Source organism: Ahaetulla prasina, chromosome 15, assembly GCF_028640845.1.
Source record: "Ahaetulla prasina isolate Xishuangbanna chromosome 15, ASM2864084v1, whole genome shotgun sequence".
Taxonomy (NCBI): Eukaryota; Metazoa; Chordata; class Lepidosauria; order Squamata; family Colubridae; genus Ahaetulla; species Ahaetulla prasina.
Genome location: NC_080553.1, coordinates 15017529 through 15034946, shown reverse-complemented (window position 1 = coordinate 15034946; position 17418 = coordinate 15017529). Strand labels below are relative to the sequence as shown.

At 37.4% G+C, this 17418-nt stretch overlaps 1 protein-coding gene across 3 annotated transcripts in view; it reads left to right on the top strand.

Annotated features, from left to right (window-relative positions):
- HORMAD2 (HORMA domain containing 2) overlaps positions 1–17418 on the top strand; it is a 34739-nt gene that overhangs the window by 1883 nt on the left and 15438 nt on the right. For all 3 annotated transcript variants that reach the window (XM_058158769.1, XM_058158770.1, XM_058158771.1), the window contains exons 2-12: positions 2648–2717; positions 2823–2967; positions 4037–4100; positions 4352–4388; positions 5740–5760; positions 6895–6921; positions 8797–8864; positions 11474–11625; positions 12968–13239; positions 15364–15457; positions 17256–17317. In XM_058158769.1, the coding sequence (XP_058014752.1) occupies positions 2667–2717; positions 2823–2967; positions 4037–4100; positions 4352–4388; positions 5740–5760; positions 6895–6921; positions 8797–8864; positions 11474–11625; positions 12968–13239; positions 15364–15457; positions 17256–17317 (993 nt within the window). In that variant the 5' untranslated portion in view covers positions 2648–2666. The remainder of the gene's footprint in view (positions 1–2647; positions 2718–2822; positions 2968–4036; positions 4101–4351; positions 4389–5739; positions 5761–6894; positions 6922–8796; positions 8865–11473; positions 11626–12967; positions 13240–15363; positions 15458–17255; positions 17318–17418) is intronic.

Genomic DNA, 17418 nt, shown 5'->3' with positions numbered 1-17418 from the left:
ATTCTGGGGATTGAAGTCCATAGGCTTAAAGCTGCTGAAGTTGAAAAGCAACAGAGTTGAGGATGCGTTCAGGGGAAAAGGTGGGATGTTGCAGGAGGAGATTAGATTAGATTAAATGGAAGAGGGGAAAACCTCAGCAAAAAGACACACACACACACAATGTTAGAAGGATGCCTATTAAATGCGGTGAAGCAGCAGTGAATTCAAAGAGAAATGGAACCTTAACAATATAAGACAGGCTGTTTAACATGAAATCTATTACTTAATCGTCGTAGTACTGCCAATAATTCTACCTTTCCCCTTAAGGATGACTTAACTTTCTTCCCCTATCTATAAAATCCCCTATTATATAAGAACAGGCCGCAAATACAAAAGCAGCGTAGGATCTGAAAAAAATAAGAAAATATTTTGTGTGCTTCATTCACTAAAAAAAAAAAAATAATAATAAAAAATTGAGCATGTTGCCTTTTCCCACCCAAATTTTTATCTTGCTTCAGCTGAAAAGAGAGCTTCGGCTGAGGCTTAACTAAACAGAAGAGGGGGAAAAAACCCCCAAAACAAAACAGAATTTTACCAGTTGGGCCACTTTTTGCCTCCCAAATAAAATGAAAAGAGCTTTGAAAGAGAAAAGCAGGCAGCCCAGTCAGTACCCAACTCCCTACAAGAAGAAATATTATTTTATCTATTTTAATTTTTCTCTTGGCAGGTTTATAGGCTGCCCTGAGGCCAAGGGAGAATGAGGGATGCAATAAATAGCAAGAAATAAATGAAAAAGGAATAAAAAGCTAAAAGAGCGACTGAGAGGAGAGCTGCCCTAGGCAGGGCTTGAGGGGGGATGAGACCCCTGAGGGGAAATGATGGCGGATCAAGATGGCCTCCCTCTTCCCGCCAAAATCCCCTCACAGCTTTTTGAAAAGTTATTCTTATTTTTCCCATTTTATTACTTGTAATAACTTGATATTCAAAGGAGCTCTCTACCATTTAAATTATTGCTAAAAAGAGCCTTTCGTTCTTCAGCTCCCTATTGCCTAAATTATTGCTCTATGAAGTATATTTTCTCTTCTCTTGGTTATGCCATAAATTATTACGAAAAAGAGCTTTTTCTCTTTCATCACCTGTCCCTTAAACTATTACTAAAAAGATTTTTTTTGCTTGCCTGTTGCGATTGATTTAAAAACAAACCAGGGCATAAAACGCATTGATTTAAAAAAAAAAAAACAATAGGAAAACATGTCAAATTGTATTTAAAATGTATTCACAGATTTATGTTCACCCATAATGTCTTTTTTTTTTGGTCTTTATTGTCTTCTTTATTTTGCCCTTTTAAATTTGTTTTGAAACAAATGTTTAAATGGAATGGAATGGAATGGAATGGAATAGAATAGAATAGAATAGAATAGAATAGAATAGAATAGAATAGAATAGAATAGAATTTTTTATTGGCCAAGTGTGATTGGACACACAAGGAATTTTAAAACAATATTTTGAAAATTTTAAATTTTTAAATTTAAAGCAATAAAAACAACCCCCTCAAAACTGAGACATTTTTATCTTTATTTAATTATTCATAATAAACGGATATTCTGTCTTAATTCAATTCTCCACCATTGTCTGCCTCTTAAATTATTGTTAAAAAGAACTGTTTGTTCTTCAGTATTCTATTACTTAAATTATTACTATGAAGTCCATTTTCTCTTCACTTGGCTATTCTTTTTAATGTTTATACATTGTATTTTTACTAGGCTGTACACCGCCCTGAGTCCTTCGGGAGAAGGGCGGTATAAAAATTGAAATAAATAAATAAATAAATAAATAAATAAATAAATAAATAAATAAATATTCCTTAAATTACTAAGAAAAACCTTTTGTCCCTTCAGTTACCTGTACTTTAAAACTATTATTAAAAAGAACTTTTCTCTTCATTTGCCCATTACATGGATTTTAAATTAACATTTAAAAATAAAACAGGACATAAAATGCATTGATTCAATGCATTGATTACATTTTATTTAAAATTTATTCACAGATGTATTTTTAGCCATGATGCCCTTTTGGTTTTTTATCAGTAGTCATGTTTTGTTCGTTACATGTTTTGAAACAGACATGTAAACTTTTCAAAAATAATAATAAACAGCTGCCAAACTGAATATATTTTAAATGTTATGACATTGTGAAACTGCAAAATTCTGTTTATCAAATGTGGACTGGACTGGAGGCTTTCAAGAAGAGATTAGGTAGCCAATTATCAATAATGGTATAGGGTCTCCTGCTTGAACAGGGGATTGAATTAGATGACCTCCAAGATACCTTCCATTTCTGTTATTCTGTTATACTTTCTATCTACAATGTCTTTTTTTTTACTTCCGTTACATTTTATCCAGCCATTTATTTAGTCCCTTAAATGTTTTAAGACAAAAATTTTAAAGGTTTTTAAAAAAGAAGACATAAAGGCAAAAAATGCAACAAAAATAGCAATGCATAAAATGCAGAGTTTGAAAAGAGAAAATCCAGAGATATTTCAGAGGAAGAATTTGAGGATCAAAGAAACTCGTATCCAGGAAGATTTGTGCTCATCGTAGATGATCAGATGGATGTTGTTTGAATGTAAAAATTATATCCAACATAGATCTGTCTTGTCTTCCTTTAGGTTGTGACCCAAAATTAATATGGCTACTGCCCAAATCACGCACATCGGCCAGAAGCATAAAACCTTGAAGGTATGAAACTCCAGATGAACAAAAATGCTTAGGAAAGGAAATTGGGGATTTGGCTTTTGAATTTGCTTTCTTAACAGACACGCAACTCATTTTTGTCTGACGCAGGAAACGGCCCTCTTTCCAAGCCGAATTGCTTCTGAGCAAGAGTCCCTGGTTCTGGTGAAAAGGCTGCTTGCAGTTTCAATTTCCTGCATCAGTTACCTGCGAGGTCTTTTCCCGGAAAGCTCTTATGGAACCTGCTATTTAGAGGGTAACCGTGTTTGCTGCCTTAATTCCATAACTGAGATTATTGCTCTGGAGGAACAATGGGCCAGCCGTTTTGGCAGCCTCCAGAGCCGTCTCCAATGTAGTGGCCCAAACCTGTCTCACATAAAACAGCCAAAGCATTTTGAAGATCCAAAATGCTAAATTTCTTTGCATGCAAAAAGCAAAATAAGTACTGCTTGAACCTGCAACCATTCATTTAGTGACGACTTGAAGTTACAACGCTACTGAAGAAAGTGACTTATGACTATCTTTCACAACTGTTGCAACACAGTGATCAAAACTTGGATGCTTGGCAACATACTTATGACAGTTGCAGTATCCTGGGGTCATGTCATCACCCCCTGTGACCTTCTGACAAGCAAAGTCCACTCAGGGAGAATTCAGCTTGCTGTGAAGGTTTTCTTGCAAGCAGTTCACATCTACCGTGTTTCTCCGAAAATAAGACCCTGTCTTATATTTTTTTGAACCCCGAAACAAGCGCTTGGCCTTATTGCAATGCGCTTAAAAGCCCAATTGGGCTTATTATCAAGGGACATCTTATTTTGGGGAAAACAGGGTATGAGGGATATTTAAGAGGTTTGGGGGTAAATGCAACTCATGCATGTGTGTGAGCTGTACCTTTTGCCACCACACCAATCATGGCATTTCATTTCATTTCATCCCGGTTGAAGATCTCGCCTAATAACTGTTCATCTCACAATAATTTCATAATTGTATATTGTCATGAAAATGAACCACGTAAATTGACATACATTCTTCAAAGTGATCTGGTTTAGTATAATAAAATAAAAAGACAAAAGAGAATAGTTTTAAAAGGCAACTCTTACCCATAGCCCATCAAGTGAGTATCATACCTGTAATTATATTGGCTCGTGCAGGGGAAATCGCCTTACATTTTGACATTATAAGGCTGTCCTTAGAACTGCCATTGAAATGCACTAAAAAGTAATTGCACACTTCACAGTTTCACAATGTTCAGTCTTCACAGCACCTGAAAATGAAGCTGATAAAATGTTGGTTAATTCTAGATCATTGTGTACTTCTTTTTCCAGATATCTGTTTAAAAATCCTTCGAGAAGATAAAAGTTGCCAGGGATCACTTCAAGTAGTTAAATGGTAAGAGTCAGAAAATAACGCCAGAATACAGTACTGAGCACCTGTCAGTATATTTTAAATATACAGCATTAACCAATGGTTGTGCAAAGCCAGAGATATCATTTTTACTGTTAAATCTGGTTTAAATTTTGCATTTATTTCATTTCTTCATTTTATTAGTGATCAGCTGTTAATTGCACTTGTGAGTTTAAACATTTCTTTTTACCAACAGATTTTTGATGTTTTATTTATCTACATTTCTTCTTTGATAGGATTCAGGGATGTTTTGATGCACTGGAAAAGAATTATGTAAGCTACAATTAAACTCACATAAATTGAAAGTGTCTTTGATGCAATGTGATTTCATCCCAAATTTTCAGGAAAAAAGTCTTCTTGTTGTTTTGCTTGAATGACCATATACACAAAAGCAATTCCAAACAAATGGTGTGCTGAAAACTTTCAAATGCTTAACTTTGATATTTTGCCAGTGAAATAACTATAGAAATGTTAATAAATCTAATTAATTGGCATATTTTTAAGATTGCCTGCTGTACTGCAATGCTTTGCTTGAGACATGAAAGAGTCTTACGTCTCTGTGTAAAAAAAATGTATATTTTGCCATTTTTGTGCTAGGTAGGTGTTAAGTTGCATGCAAAGACCACAACTTGCTATAATTATAAAAGATTTTAAGAAAGAGACTGGACCAAAGTCATTCAGTAAATTTTAAGCTGAGTATGCATTTGATCCCTGGTTTTCCCAGTCCTTATCTAATCAAGGGGAGATAAATTACTTAAACTTTCGTGTTTGGTGCCAAATATCTCATCACAAATTCATGCCACTGGCTGAGTGTTTCAAGTGATCCTAATAGCGCAATGCCAAATGCCACATCTAAAGTTCTAGTGCCTTGATCCTCAGGTTTATTATTGCTTTTTAGAGACATAAAATATCTTGAAGGAAATATTTGCATGCTTGGAAATGGTTTTATTGTTGGAATGTTGAAAATGTTGGATAACCATCTGACTGAGATGGTGTAGGGTTTCCTGCCTGGGCAGGGGGTTGGACTAGAAGGCCTCCAAGGTCCCTTCCAACTCTGATGTTATGTTATGTTATGTTATGTTATTCGTGATTTTTTTTTAATTTTGAAAAAAGGTTGAGGGATGCAGTTTGGGTCCTTGGAACAGCAGTTGCAATATGCAAAATAGTGATTTAAGTTGGGAATTTTCTTCTGGTATAGAATGACAATTTACATTGTATTTTGACGGGGGAAACACAACCGAAAAAAGAAAGAAAGAAAGAAAAATCAACCCCACAGCTTCTGTCTTTGTAATGAAGCCAAATGGCCACAGGATGTCAGTGATGTGCTTTGCAATTCATCTGAGTCCTGAAATTCTTCAAATTCTTCATGGGGAAATGACATCTATTGCAGAAGCAGGTCTGCCCCATTGTGAGGAGGCAGGAGAACTATTTCTTTTCCTCTTCCTTAACATGGAAGGAAGCATTAACACCTTTCCTCTTAGGGCAACCAAACTATCAAAATAAAAAGTGTCACACTAAATAGAAGGTATTTTTCTCTTCTGATGACTGTGGTTTGAAAGGCAATGATGGGCACATTGTAAATAAAAGGCAGATTTTGAACAGTCTCTTTCTTTCTATTTTGCAGCTACATATGGCAGTTTTGGCAGTAAGTACTGTGGAAATTTTGAATAGTTCGGAGAACTGGCAAATACCACCTCTGGCTGGCCCCAGAGTGGGATGGGAATGGAGATTTTGCAATATCCTTCCCCCAGGAGTGGGGAGGGAATGGGGACTTTGCAGTATCCTTCCCCTGGAGTGGGGTGAGAATGGAGGTTTTGCAGTATCCTTCCCCTGCCATGCAGGTAGGTAAAATGAGGACCCAGATTGTTGGGGGGGCAATAAGTTGACTTTGTAAATATACAAATAGAATGAGACTATTGCCTTATACATTGTAAGCCGCCCTGAGTCTTCGGAGAAGGGCGGGATATAAATGTAAATTAAAAAAAAATGCCCACCAAGCCATGCCCACAGAACTGGTAGTAAAAAAAATGGAATTCCACCACTGATATAGATTATTCTATTTATTATATTTCTGCTTGAATCTGACAATCTGGGATATTGTGCTGGGATATTTTCATGAAAGTTATAAATTTGGGCAGGTTGAAGGAGTGCGTTGTTTTGACAAAGTTGCTTCACCAAGCATTAACACCTCCCACTAGGGGAAAAAAGGCAAAAATGAAGTACTAATGCCAGGAAAGATAACTTCTCTTCCAACTCTTCTGTTTGCTATTGGAAAGATAAAGCCTTCTTCCACTAGTGGAACAACTGAACGAGACCTCAAAGTTGCACAAAATGGTTTGGCGAGGCAAATTGCATCACCTCACCATCTTAGCTAAATAGATCGTGTTATCTCTGTTCTGCAAAAAAAAACAACCCCTCACTGAAATTAAATGTGGCCACACACTTCTGCTATTAGAGATTTTTAAAACAAATTTCTTGTGTGTTGGAAGGGTTGATGAATTGACCACAGTTATCTATGTAGGTGGTGAACAATTCTCTGGATAAGAGCTTGGCTTATGGAAAAATTTACTTAATTTCTCCAAATATAGGCACTTTTCTCATCATTTTATAATTTGCTCAATTTATGTGACTAGTTACAGATGCAGGAAGAATGACAAAAAGAAACATTCCTGCAGTTATGATTATCAGTCTGTGATCAAACAAAGCTGTGGTTTGGCTTTATTTTGTTATGATAATTCACTGAAGAGCCATATTAATTTTGTCTACTTTCTTGAAACAGATCTATACCAATCCCAAAGACCCTGAGGTAAGAGATACAAACTGTAAACCGCAAGCGGTACAGACAGAATTTTTTTCATTTCATGTTTAAGTCAGCCAGAATTCATCTGATTAGTTGCCTTGATAATGATGCAAATCAAATACGTAAATTCCCTTTAGTATCATTATTACATCTATCTTTTGTTTCATTTCAACGTGGGCCACTTCACACTTTTTCCACCTTCCTTCAGACAATGTTTGGCCCAAACCTCTGATTATCTTTGTACATTAAATTTGCCTAGTACTCAAGATACAGAAAATTTGTAATGGAAGGAAATTTATCAAGGAGAGAAGCCAGCAGTGTGCAGCAGCTGCTAAAAAAGCCAACACAGTTTTGGGCTGCATAAACAGAGGGATAGAATCAAGATCACGTGAAGTGTTAGTGCCACTTTATAAGGCCTTGGTAAAGCCACACTTGGAATATTGCATTCAGTTTTGGTTGCCACAATGTAAAAAAGATGCTGAGACTCTAGAAAGAGTGCAGAGAAGAGCAACCAAGAGGATTAGGGGACTGGAGTCTAGAATATATGAAGAACGGTTGCAGGAACTGGGTATGTCTAGTTTGATGAAAAGAAGGACTAGGGGAGACATGATAGCAGTCTTCCAATATCTCAGGAGCTGCCACAAAGAAGAGGGAGTCAAGCTATTCTCCAAAGCACCTGAGGGTAGGACAAGAAGCAATTGTGGGAAACTAATCAAGGAGAGAAGCAACTTAGAACTAAGGAGAAATTTCCTGACAGTTAGAACAATTAGTAAGTGGAACGACTTGTCTGCAGAAGTTGTGAATGCTCCAACACTGGAAATTTTTAAGAAAATGTTGGATAACCATTTGTCTGAGATGGTGTAGGGTTTCCTGCCTGGGCAGGGGGTTGGACTAGAAGACCTCCAAGGTCCCTTCCAAATCTTTTGTTGTTGTTGTTGTTGTTGTTGTTGTTAAGGAGAAATTTCCTGACAGTGAGAACAATTGATCAATGGTACGGCTTGCCTCCGGGAGTTGTGGGTGTTTCATCACTGGAGGTTTTTAAGGACAGCCATTTGTCTGAAATAGTACAGGGCAGTGATGGTGAGCCTATGGCATGCGTGCCATCACTATCTGCTCCTCTGGGTTCTGGTGCGAGCATGCGCGCCAGCCAGCTGGTCTTTGTGCATGCAGGAGCTCCGAAAACCGGAAGCACAGCTGCCTGGCGCGCATGAGTGCACCGGGGAGCTAACCTTCCAGTTTCCGGCACACACACGCTCCAGTTTCGGCACTCGGTGTCGAAAAAGTTCACCAACACTGGTATAGGGTCTCCTGAATGAGCAGGGGTTGGACTAGAAGACCTCCAAGGTCCCTTCCAACTCTGTTATTCTGATAATTAATAAGCTATCTTTAAGAGAAAGTTTGATATTAAATTTATGCTGTAGCAATGGTATTAGATTATTTCCTATTCAATGCCTTTGCCTATTCTTGTCTCTGTTCTTATTATGTTGTATTTTTTTTCCTTTCCTGTTGCTATATGTTTTTAATTGACTGAAAGAATTGTAAACTTTTCCGAATAATAATGGGATCATTGATCAAATATAAATCCGTGTTTGAATATTGAAGAAAACTTCAGTTTTCTCTTTTAAAAAAAGAGCCTAATACACTTTGGTTTTAATTGGTTTTTTTTATCATTTTTCTATTATAATTTTTAAATGGGGTTAGCCAAATTGATTAAGATTTTTAAAATGTTTTTAAAATCTATTTATCAAATTGTTCTTATGTTGGCTGTAAACCGCCCTGAGTCCTTCGGGAGAAGGGCGGTATAAAAATCAAATAAATAAATAATAAATAAATAAATAAAAGGAAAACAAGCTCAAGTTCTGTTTCCTGTTCAATCCTTAGCACTTGACAGAATTCTATCAGTTCAAATTCAAATACACAAAGAATGGACCTCAGATGGACTTTGCTAGGTAACTTTCTTGTTCTTTAATTTCTTGAAACAGCAGGCACTTTGTATTAAATATCTCACAAGTGGAAATTGTCGTCAGGAACGCAAATTCTGACTTCCTTAATTTTTAATATTTTCATTGTGTAAGTGTAGTCCTAATGTAGGCCTATTAACAAATCCATTATTTTTTCAGAACTATGGAAACTGATTACTGTAGCAAATTGCTGCTTATGGATTGCTGTTTTTAAACACAATCACTTCTCAGTCGTTGTGCATCTAACCAGCTTGAGATCATAATAATAGCTCAAGACCATGTTGGAAAGGTGGATTAAAAGAAATCTCAGCATAGATCTAAAAGGAACTTTTTTTCCCACCTGGTGGTACAATTCATGTGGAAATATACTCTAAATTTGAAGCACGTTTTGATATAATGTGATAATTTTGGAAGTTGCGGGAGGACAAAAAAATAATTTGCCCGTTCAGCTCCTTTTTTTGGACAGCTCATCCTTCATTATGCAGCAGTCTCGTAGTCTCTGCTCACTGTGTGAATTGGAACTGCTTGTGAAAAACAGAGAGATATGTTGTACCTCCCGTCCAGCCTTTTTTTTTAAAGCTGGGCCCATTCTGTCTAATGGGAATTAAGACACCATTTCTTTTTTTTTTTAGAGGGGACACACAGGGAGTCCGACAAAAGAGTATTCATCATCTTTTTTGTGTGTTTGGAGATGTGCCCTGGTGCATCATAGTGTCAATTCACTGTTGATGACCCAGTCTGTAATTCTAGACAATTGCCAACCACCAATATGTCTTCGTTGCCCTATTTATCTTACTGAAATGATAAAAAAAAGGACTCTACAGCTTTGTCCTGTCCTTCCAGTAAAATGAGTCAGTGGGTGCTCTATATTTGTCCTAATGCTGCGTTTAGTTTTTACTCTTTTGGCTTACGCTGCAGCTGAGAAGTAGTACCCCAATCCTAACAAATGTCTTACTTGTGGAATACAGACCTCTGACCTCCTCTGACTTAATTAATGTATCACCAACATCCTATTTGTGGCAAATCCATCTGGATACTCTCGCTGTCTCCAACAAGTCTTTTTCAGTAGGGACTCCATCTGGCATTGGGTCAATCTGGCGATGGTTTAGGTATTTAATGCTGGACTCACAGTGACTTAACTGAGTGCCCAAAATACTTTTGGATGGCACAAATTGCTTAGATTTAGTCCCATTTTTAGGGTGGTTTAATCATTTAGCGTCCTGTGAAGTCATTCGTTTTGTTCCGTTAATGTCTCTAAATAATTCCTTTTGTGAGCAGCTTATTCTGGTGAACACTGTAAAGTTGCGAGTCAGGCAATATCCCAGTATGATCCTATTTAATTTCACAATTAATTACAATCACAGTTCTTTAATTGCACTCATAGGGAAATGAAGGGAACGCGGACCCAATCGTACACTTTTCAAATTATTTCCCCCATTCTGTGGGAGACGTTACCATCCGAGGTTTGGAAGGCTTGCAAGAAGCGTTTATTTATTTATTCTGTGGAGCATGGGGTGTGTGTGTGTGCTGCTGCTACTACAGCTCCCTCAGTTAGGCTAAAGTGATTGAATATTGTTTTTTAATGGTTGCTACTACATTATTGTACTTGCAAATAGCCTTTGTAGAAGTGGGGAGCCTATAAATAACTGACTGAATATAAATCTGTATTTGAATATAGGTCGTCCTCAACTTACAATAGTTTGTTTAACGACCATTCATTCAAAGTTACAGCAGCACTGAGAAATGTGACTTATGACCACTTTTCGCACTTATAACTGTTGCAGCATCTCCAACGGTCACATGATCAAACTTCAGACAGTTGGCAACTGACTCATATTTTTGACGGCTGCAGTGTCGCCGGGTCACGTGATCCCCTTTTTGACAGGCAAAGTCAAGGGGGAACTCAGAGTCACTTAACAACCGTGTGACTAACTTAGCAACTGCAGTGATTCACTTAACAAATGTGGCAAAGTAGGTCACACAGTGGACGAAAATTCACATTAACAAACGTCTCACTTAACAGCAGAAATTTTGGGCTCAGTTGTGGTTGTAAGTCAAGGACTACCTATATTAAATAGGTACATTTCTCTTTAAAAGAAAGCGAAAGAAGACAAAGCTCAGTTTACTATTCAATCTTTAGCATATAAATCAATAAATAAATATTGTAGGAACGAAATTGCTAACTTAAGCAATGAAAGTTTAAGGCAGTCATTTAGCTCTTAAGAATAGAATAGAACAGAATAGAATTTTTTATAGGCCAAGTGTGATTGGACACACAAGGAATTTGTTTTGGTGCATATGCTCTCAGTATACATAAAAGAAAAGAAAAAGAAAAAAAAACCTTCATCAAAGGTACAACATTTACAACACAAATGATGGTCATAGGTTGCAATTTAACCCTTAATGACAGCAACAAAAAGTTACAATCATAAGTGGAAAGAGATTGGTGATGAAAACGATAACGATCGTTTAACAATCCTTATTTCTCCCAATATGCAAAAAGAGCCCAAATTAGCCCCTAGGATTTACAGAATCTATTCTTGTTTAAGCCACATCAGTCAAGATCATTTTTAACATATGTGTTGTTTTCCTGGTAGTTCTCAAGTCAGCTCTCACAACGGAGCAAATAGCAAAGAAATAAAAAAAGCCAGTATTCTACTGATCCGCAAACTATATATATTGATGCAGCATCTTGGACCGCTACCGAATGATATTTCTTTGACCATGAAACTGTTCTATTACAAAGATGGTAAGTGGCAAGGTTTCCTATCTGTTCTGGCTGCCACTTAGGACGCCACCCAACCCAGAGATGTTAGAAGTTGCCGTTGAAATGGCATTGGAGTTGCCAATGCAAGACTGGGGGCTTGCAACCCGACTAGAACTAAATGTGGAATCAATAATAAAGCAGAGACTAGCTCCGTGTTCTCTTTCCTTCATCCTTTCCCTCTCCCTCCCCTCCCTCCCTCCCTCCTACCTCAGGACTTGTGAACCCTGAAATGGAAAATAGCGCCCTCACCAATGGTAGGTTGCTCCCGGTTCTGTCCGGTTCTATAGAACCGGTAGTAAAACCGGCGAGAGGCTCTGCCCACCCGCTCCCATTGCAAACCAGTAAAGGTAAGCAGAACCCAGCCCTGGCCCTCGCTACTGATTCTGCTAAAAAACAGCTCTATCATTTCCTCTCCGAGTTGTTTGCATTCAAGTTGCTCTCTCTAGGAACAAGAATTTACATTTTCCTCCTTCTCCTTCCTTCTCTTTTCCTTCCCTGTTGTGTTTTCTAGACAAGATAATCTCGGTCCGTAACGTTGTTATTTTTATTAATCTAAAAAAATAGATTAATATGGGTGGGTGGATAGGCAGATGGATGGATGGATGGATGGATGGATGGATGGATGGATGGATGGATGGATGGATGGATGGATGGATAGATAGATAGACAGACAGACAGACAGATAGATAGATAGATAGATAGATAGATAGATAGATAGATAGATAGATAAATGATAGATAGATAGATAGATGATAGATAGATAGATAGATAGATAGATACATAGATGATAGATAGATAGATAGATAGATAGATAGATAGATAGATAGATAGATAGATAGATGATAAATCATAGATGATAGATAGATATAGATAGATGACAGATGATAGATGATAGATAGATGATAGATAGATTGATGATAGATAGATAGATAGATAGAAAGATAGATAGATAGATAGATGATAAATAGTTATTGATGATAGATAGATGATAGATAGATAGATAGATGATAGATGATAGATAGATAGATAGATAGATAGATAGATTGATGATAGATAGATAGATGATAGATGATAAATAGATAGATTGATGATAGATAGATGATAGATAGATAGATAGATAGATAGATTGATAGATGATAGATGATAGAGATAGATAGATGATAGATGATAGATAGATAGATAGATAGATAGATAGATAGATAGATAGATAGATGATAGAGATAGATAGATAGATGATAGATGATAGATAGATAGATAGATAAATAGATTCTTGTCCTAGAGACAATACCTGTTGCTCTAGATTTCACACCTGCTTCCTTTGCAGTCACGCCTATTGATTACCAACCTCATGGCTTCAAGGAAGGCGAGAGGTCAGACGGTCTGCTTTTTGATGGTGACCCTGTGAACCTCAAAGTAGGGTCTGTTTCCACGGGATTCCATGTATTGAAAGTGAGGGTAACCACAGACAGCAAAAGAGTGGGGATGCTGGAGAACAGCCTGGTGGAAGAGAACGGCCCCACTGAAATCTCCCACCAAGGTTTAGACTGTGATGATGATGATGAAGAAGAAGAGGATGGCACTAAAGTACCAGAACAGGTTACATTTTCCACAAAGTTTTGTTTTCCTAACATCAGTCGTAAAACGGGTTATAAGCAGTGGTGGGATTCAACCGGTGTAACAACCGGTTCGCTGAGCACGTGCTTCGCTCACATGCACGCCAAACATGCACTCCGCGCGTGTGCAGTGCATTTGAAAACAGCTCTAAAACTTACCTACTACTGCAGCCCCGGTGAATAGAACAGCTGAGGTGCGGCAATCCACTCTACCGCACCTATCAACTGGGCTTCAAACAAAGGAAATATAGGTCGGTATAGCACAGGGGCAGGCGGGCCCAGCTGATCATCGGAACTACCGGTTTGCCTGAACCTGGCTGAATCCCATCCCTGGTTATGAGGTAGTTGTGCATGGCCTTATTACTTAAAGGGCAAGGGACCTGTTTTAAGTACTCCTGGTAAATAAACTGTTAAGGCAAAGCTGAATTACTTTATTCGTAGGAGGTTTATAGGCGTGCCTAATTGTTCAGTAGGTTTCCTTTTAAAAAAAACATGTTCCTGCATATGACATGATTCTTTGAATATATATTGACAATACAAGTTTAAATGTCTTTACATTAGATCTGGATCTAGGATGACGGTACACACCAGGTTCATTGAAGGTGGATCAGCTCCATCTCCCATGAAGACCTTTAAAGGCTAAAGCTACAGACATAGAGAAAAGGCCCATAGATTAAAATTTGGGGAGAAGCCAGCATGGTGTACGAATATTATTGGAAAGATTGAGATTCAAATGTGTTAATCAATCTAGTTGGGTAATAAAACATCCGCAAACAAACAACAGTAGTGCAGGCAGCACCAAGAAATCCACAGTTCAGCCCTGAGCTACAGATAGTCTCTCCTATTGTTACCTCACCTTTCTTGGTGAGAAAACCTGGAAAAGAGGTAATGCCGTTTCTATCTTTTTGAGCTGTAAGGTGGCTTATCAACGTAGTAAATAAATAATCTGTTAGCTATGGGGAAAAGTTAATATTTGACTTCTTGTGAAGTGGAAAAGAGCTTCTGGTAACGTTCATAAAAAAAACATTCATATTGTCCCCTAGGAAGAGGATGAAATTCGTCCATTATTATTCCTCCTCCCTTAGAGCAGGTTATGACTCTTATTTTTATACTCTACCTGTAGGCCATAACAGCAATCTCTTTCCAAAATGAACAAAGCCCATCTAATGGCCTCTGGTGACTCAGCAGACTAAGTCTGTCTGTTATTAACACAGCTGCTTGCAATTACTGCAAGTTCAAGTCCCACCAGGCCCAAGGTTGATTCAGCCTTCCATCCTTTATAAGGTCGGTAAAATGAGGACCCAGATTGTTGGGTGCAATAAAAAGTTGACTTTGTATATAATATACAAATGGATGAAGACTATTGCTTAACACAGTGTAAGCCGCCCTGAGTCTTCGGAGAAGGGCGGGATATAAATGCAAATAAAAAAATAATTTAAAAAAATCAGAAGGCACAGGTCAAAATGTACCTGTTTTTGCACAGGGAAAAAAAATGTGTCCCAATTTAGTTATTTTTACCCAGAAAAAAAAGCCCCTCTGGAGTTGTCCTTACAGTAAGTTATTTCAGTCACATATCTGCACACACACACACACACACAAATTTCCCCCAGATAGATTTGAAAGGGTTTATGCTGACACAAATCAGTCACATTAATGGAGACCGAATCTCATTTGTGCCAATGAGCAAGAAGGGTTTTTTGGGGTTTTTTTTGGATATATGATTTTCTCCTGCAGCGAGCTGTTAGTGAAAGTGTATTTTAAATTTCTAATGGAAAATACCTATCATTCTCATTTCTCACACAGTGGCCAAGGTGATCTGAGAAAGTGATGATGATTAAACCATTAGAAAACTAACAGAGAAACGTCCCTGTTTTCTCTCCTGTGGTTATTCTAACAGTTTTTAAATGCCCTCATTACTTTCACTTTTATCGCAAGACTTTCAATTCTGGTACACTTAACCTGTGGGTTAACCAAATTCACACATCGCAATGTATCATGCAGTGAATTGAGCAATACCTTTTATTGTCAGTTAGGCAAATAAGGTAGTGACGTCTTCCTTTAACTGAAATGAAAGAAATGGAATGTTACATGGCGAATTGTTTTGCAGAGGACGTTTATGGCTGCTTCCATGGATAAAAATAGGATGTTTGAAGAAAATGCAGTGTCACAGCACAAGCCCACTTTGAATCCAGATGTAACAGGTATATCTATCTAAAACATAAGTTATATGTACATCCCAGAGGCATTTTCTGTCATTAATTGGACATTGGATTTATGTGACATAGTTTGCTTGGTTTTGAGGTACAGATCATCCTTCACATATGAACACAATTCAGCCCCAAGTGTTTTGCCCCCATTTTTCAACTTTTTTTTTTTGGCCACAGTCGTTAAGTGAATCACTGCAGCTAAGTTAGCCAACACTGTTGTTAAGTGAATCTGGCTTCCCCTTTGACTTTGCTTGTTACAAGGTCACAAAAGGTGTTCACATGAACTCGGGACACGGCAACCATCATAAATATGAGTCAGTTGCCAAGGGTCTGAATTTTAATCGTGTGACTATGAGAATGCTGCAGCCGTCGTAAGTGTGAAAAACGGTCATGTGTAGCTCTCATAAACGTACGCACACTATTTGATTTTGGACATTTTAATAGAATATGTGTTTCTGTAAGGTTGTTTGTTCTACTGTTGAATTTTCTTTTTTAAAGCAAAGTTAAAAACATAAAACAATTTTTTTTTCTAATCCTTATCAGTGTCTTTCAAGTTTGCCCTCTTTCCTGGTTTGGCTTTCATTCCCACCCTCCCCAATGTAATCACTCTATAATCTATCAAAGAATCTCTCCCCACTCTCCCCACTTCTCTCCCTCTCCCCCTTTCTCCACCCCTCTCTTTTGTCAGTCAGTCAGTCAGTCATTAAATTTCTATAATCATGGGGCTGGAAGGGACCCTAAAGATTGTCTAGTCCAACTCTCTACCCAAAGCAGGAGATCTTAGGTCGTTCCAGACAAATGATTGTCTAACTTTTTGTTGAAAATCTACACTGCCTATCTCACCTGTTTACGAACAACTTAATAAAACAATATAAACACATGATTAAAACCAAACATTGGAAACAAAATTAAGAACAAGGTTAAAATTTGCCAGTTAAACATGAAAATTAAAATTTAAAAAATCCCAAAGATTAAAAGTTCATCAAGGCAGAGGGAGTGCCCTCCTTCCTTTCATCCTTTATTCTTATGTCATGTCCCTTAGATTATTAACTACTTCTGCATTGCTATTGCATGCTGGCTTTGGTGGACATAAGCAAAGATTTTTCAAATCTGTTTTCTTTCATGAAAGGCCATAAATAATGCATCATGTAAGTTTTATTCAAGGTCAACCAAATCACTTCAACGTCTGGACTACAATATTTATTTGTAAATAATTCACTCCCCTTATATGTTTTAGATGTTCTTTTTGCTTGTCATATTGCTTCAATGTGCACATTTTGATAGCTGTATGAATCTTGAGCCTCTTGTGGCTCAACAGACTAATGCAGTCTGTTAGTAACACAGCTGCCTGCAATTACTGCAGGTTCTAGTCCCACCAGGCCCAAGGTTGACTCAGCCTTCCATCCTTTATAAGGTAGGCAAAATGAGGGCCCAGATTGTTGGGGGGGCAATAAGTTGACTTTGTATATAAATATACAAATAGGATGAAGACTATTGCTAACATAGTGTAAGCCGCCCTGAGTCTTCGGAGAAGGGCGGGATATAAATGTGAATAAAATAAAATAAAAATCTTGGATGCCTGTGTGTAAGCAACTATTCTGACTTTTGATTATATATAAATGGATGTTTTTGGCTCAAGACTGAGATTATAACATTTTTCAATTAACAAATAATGCCTACTTTCAAACTTCTGTCTAGATAGATTATTGTCATTTTCTCAAACTTTTGTTTATTTTTATATACAATATATTTTTGATGTGTGTCTGCAAATCATATAAACTGTTTATTTTAGAAACAATAAAGGACAGAGCCGAAGAGACAGAGAAAGAATGCGGTACTAAAACGTCTCACAAAGTGAGCATTGCTGTTTTGACTTGTGTGGTTGTTGTTTTTTTTGTCATCTGATGCTAGCCAGAACTTTGTATTGAACAAGAAACTAAGTGAAACCTGTGTCT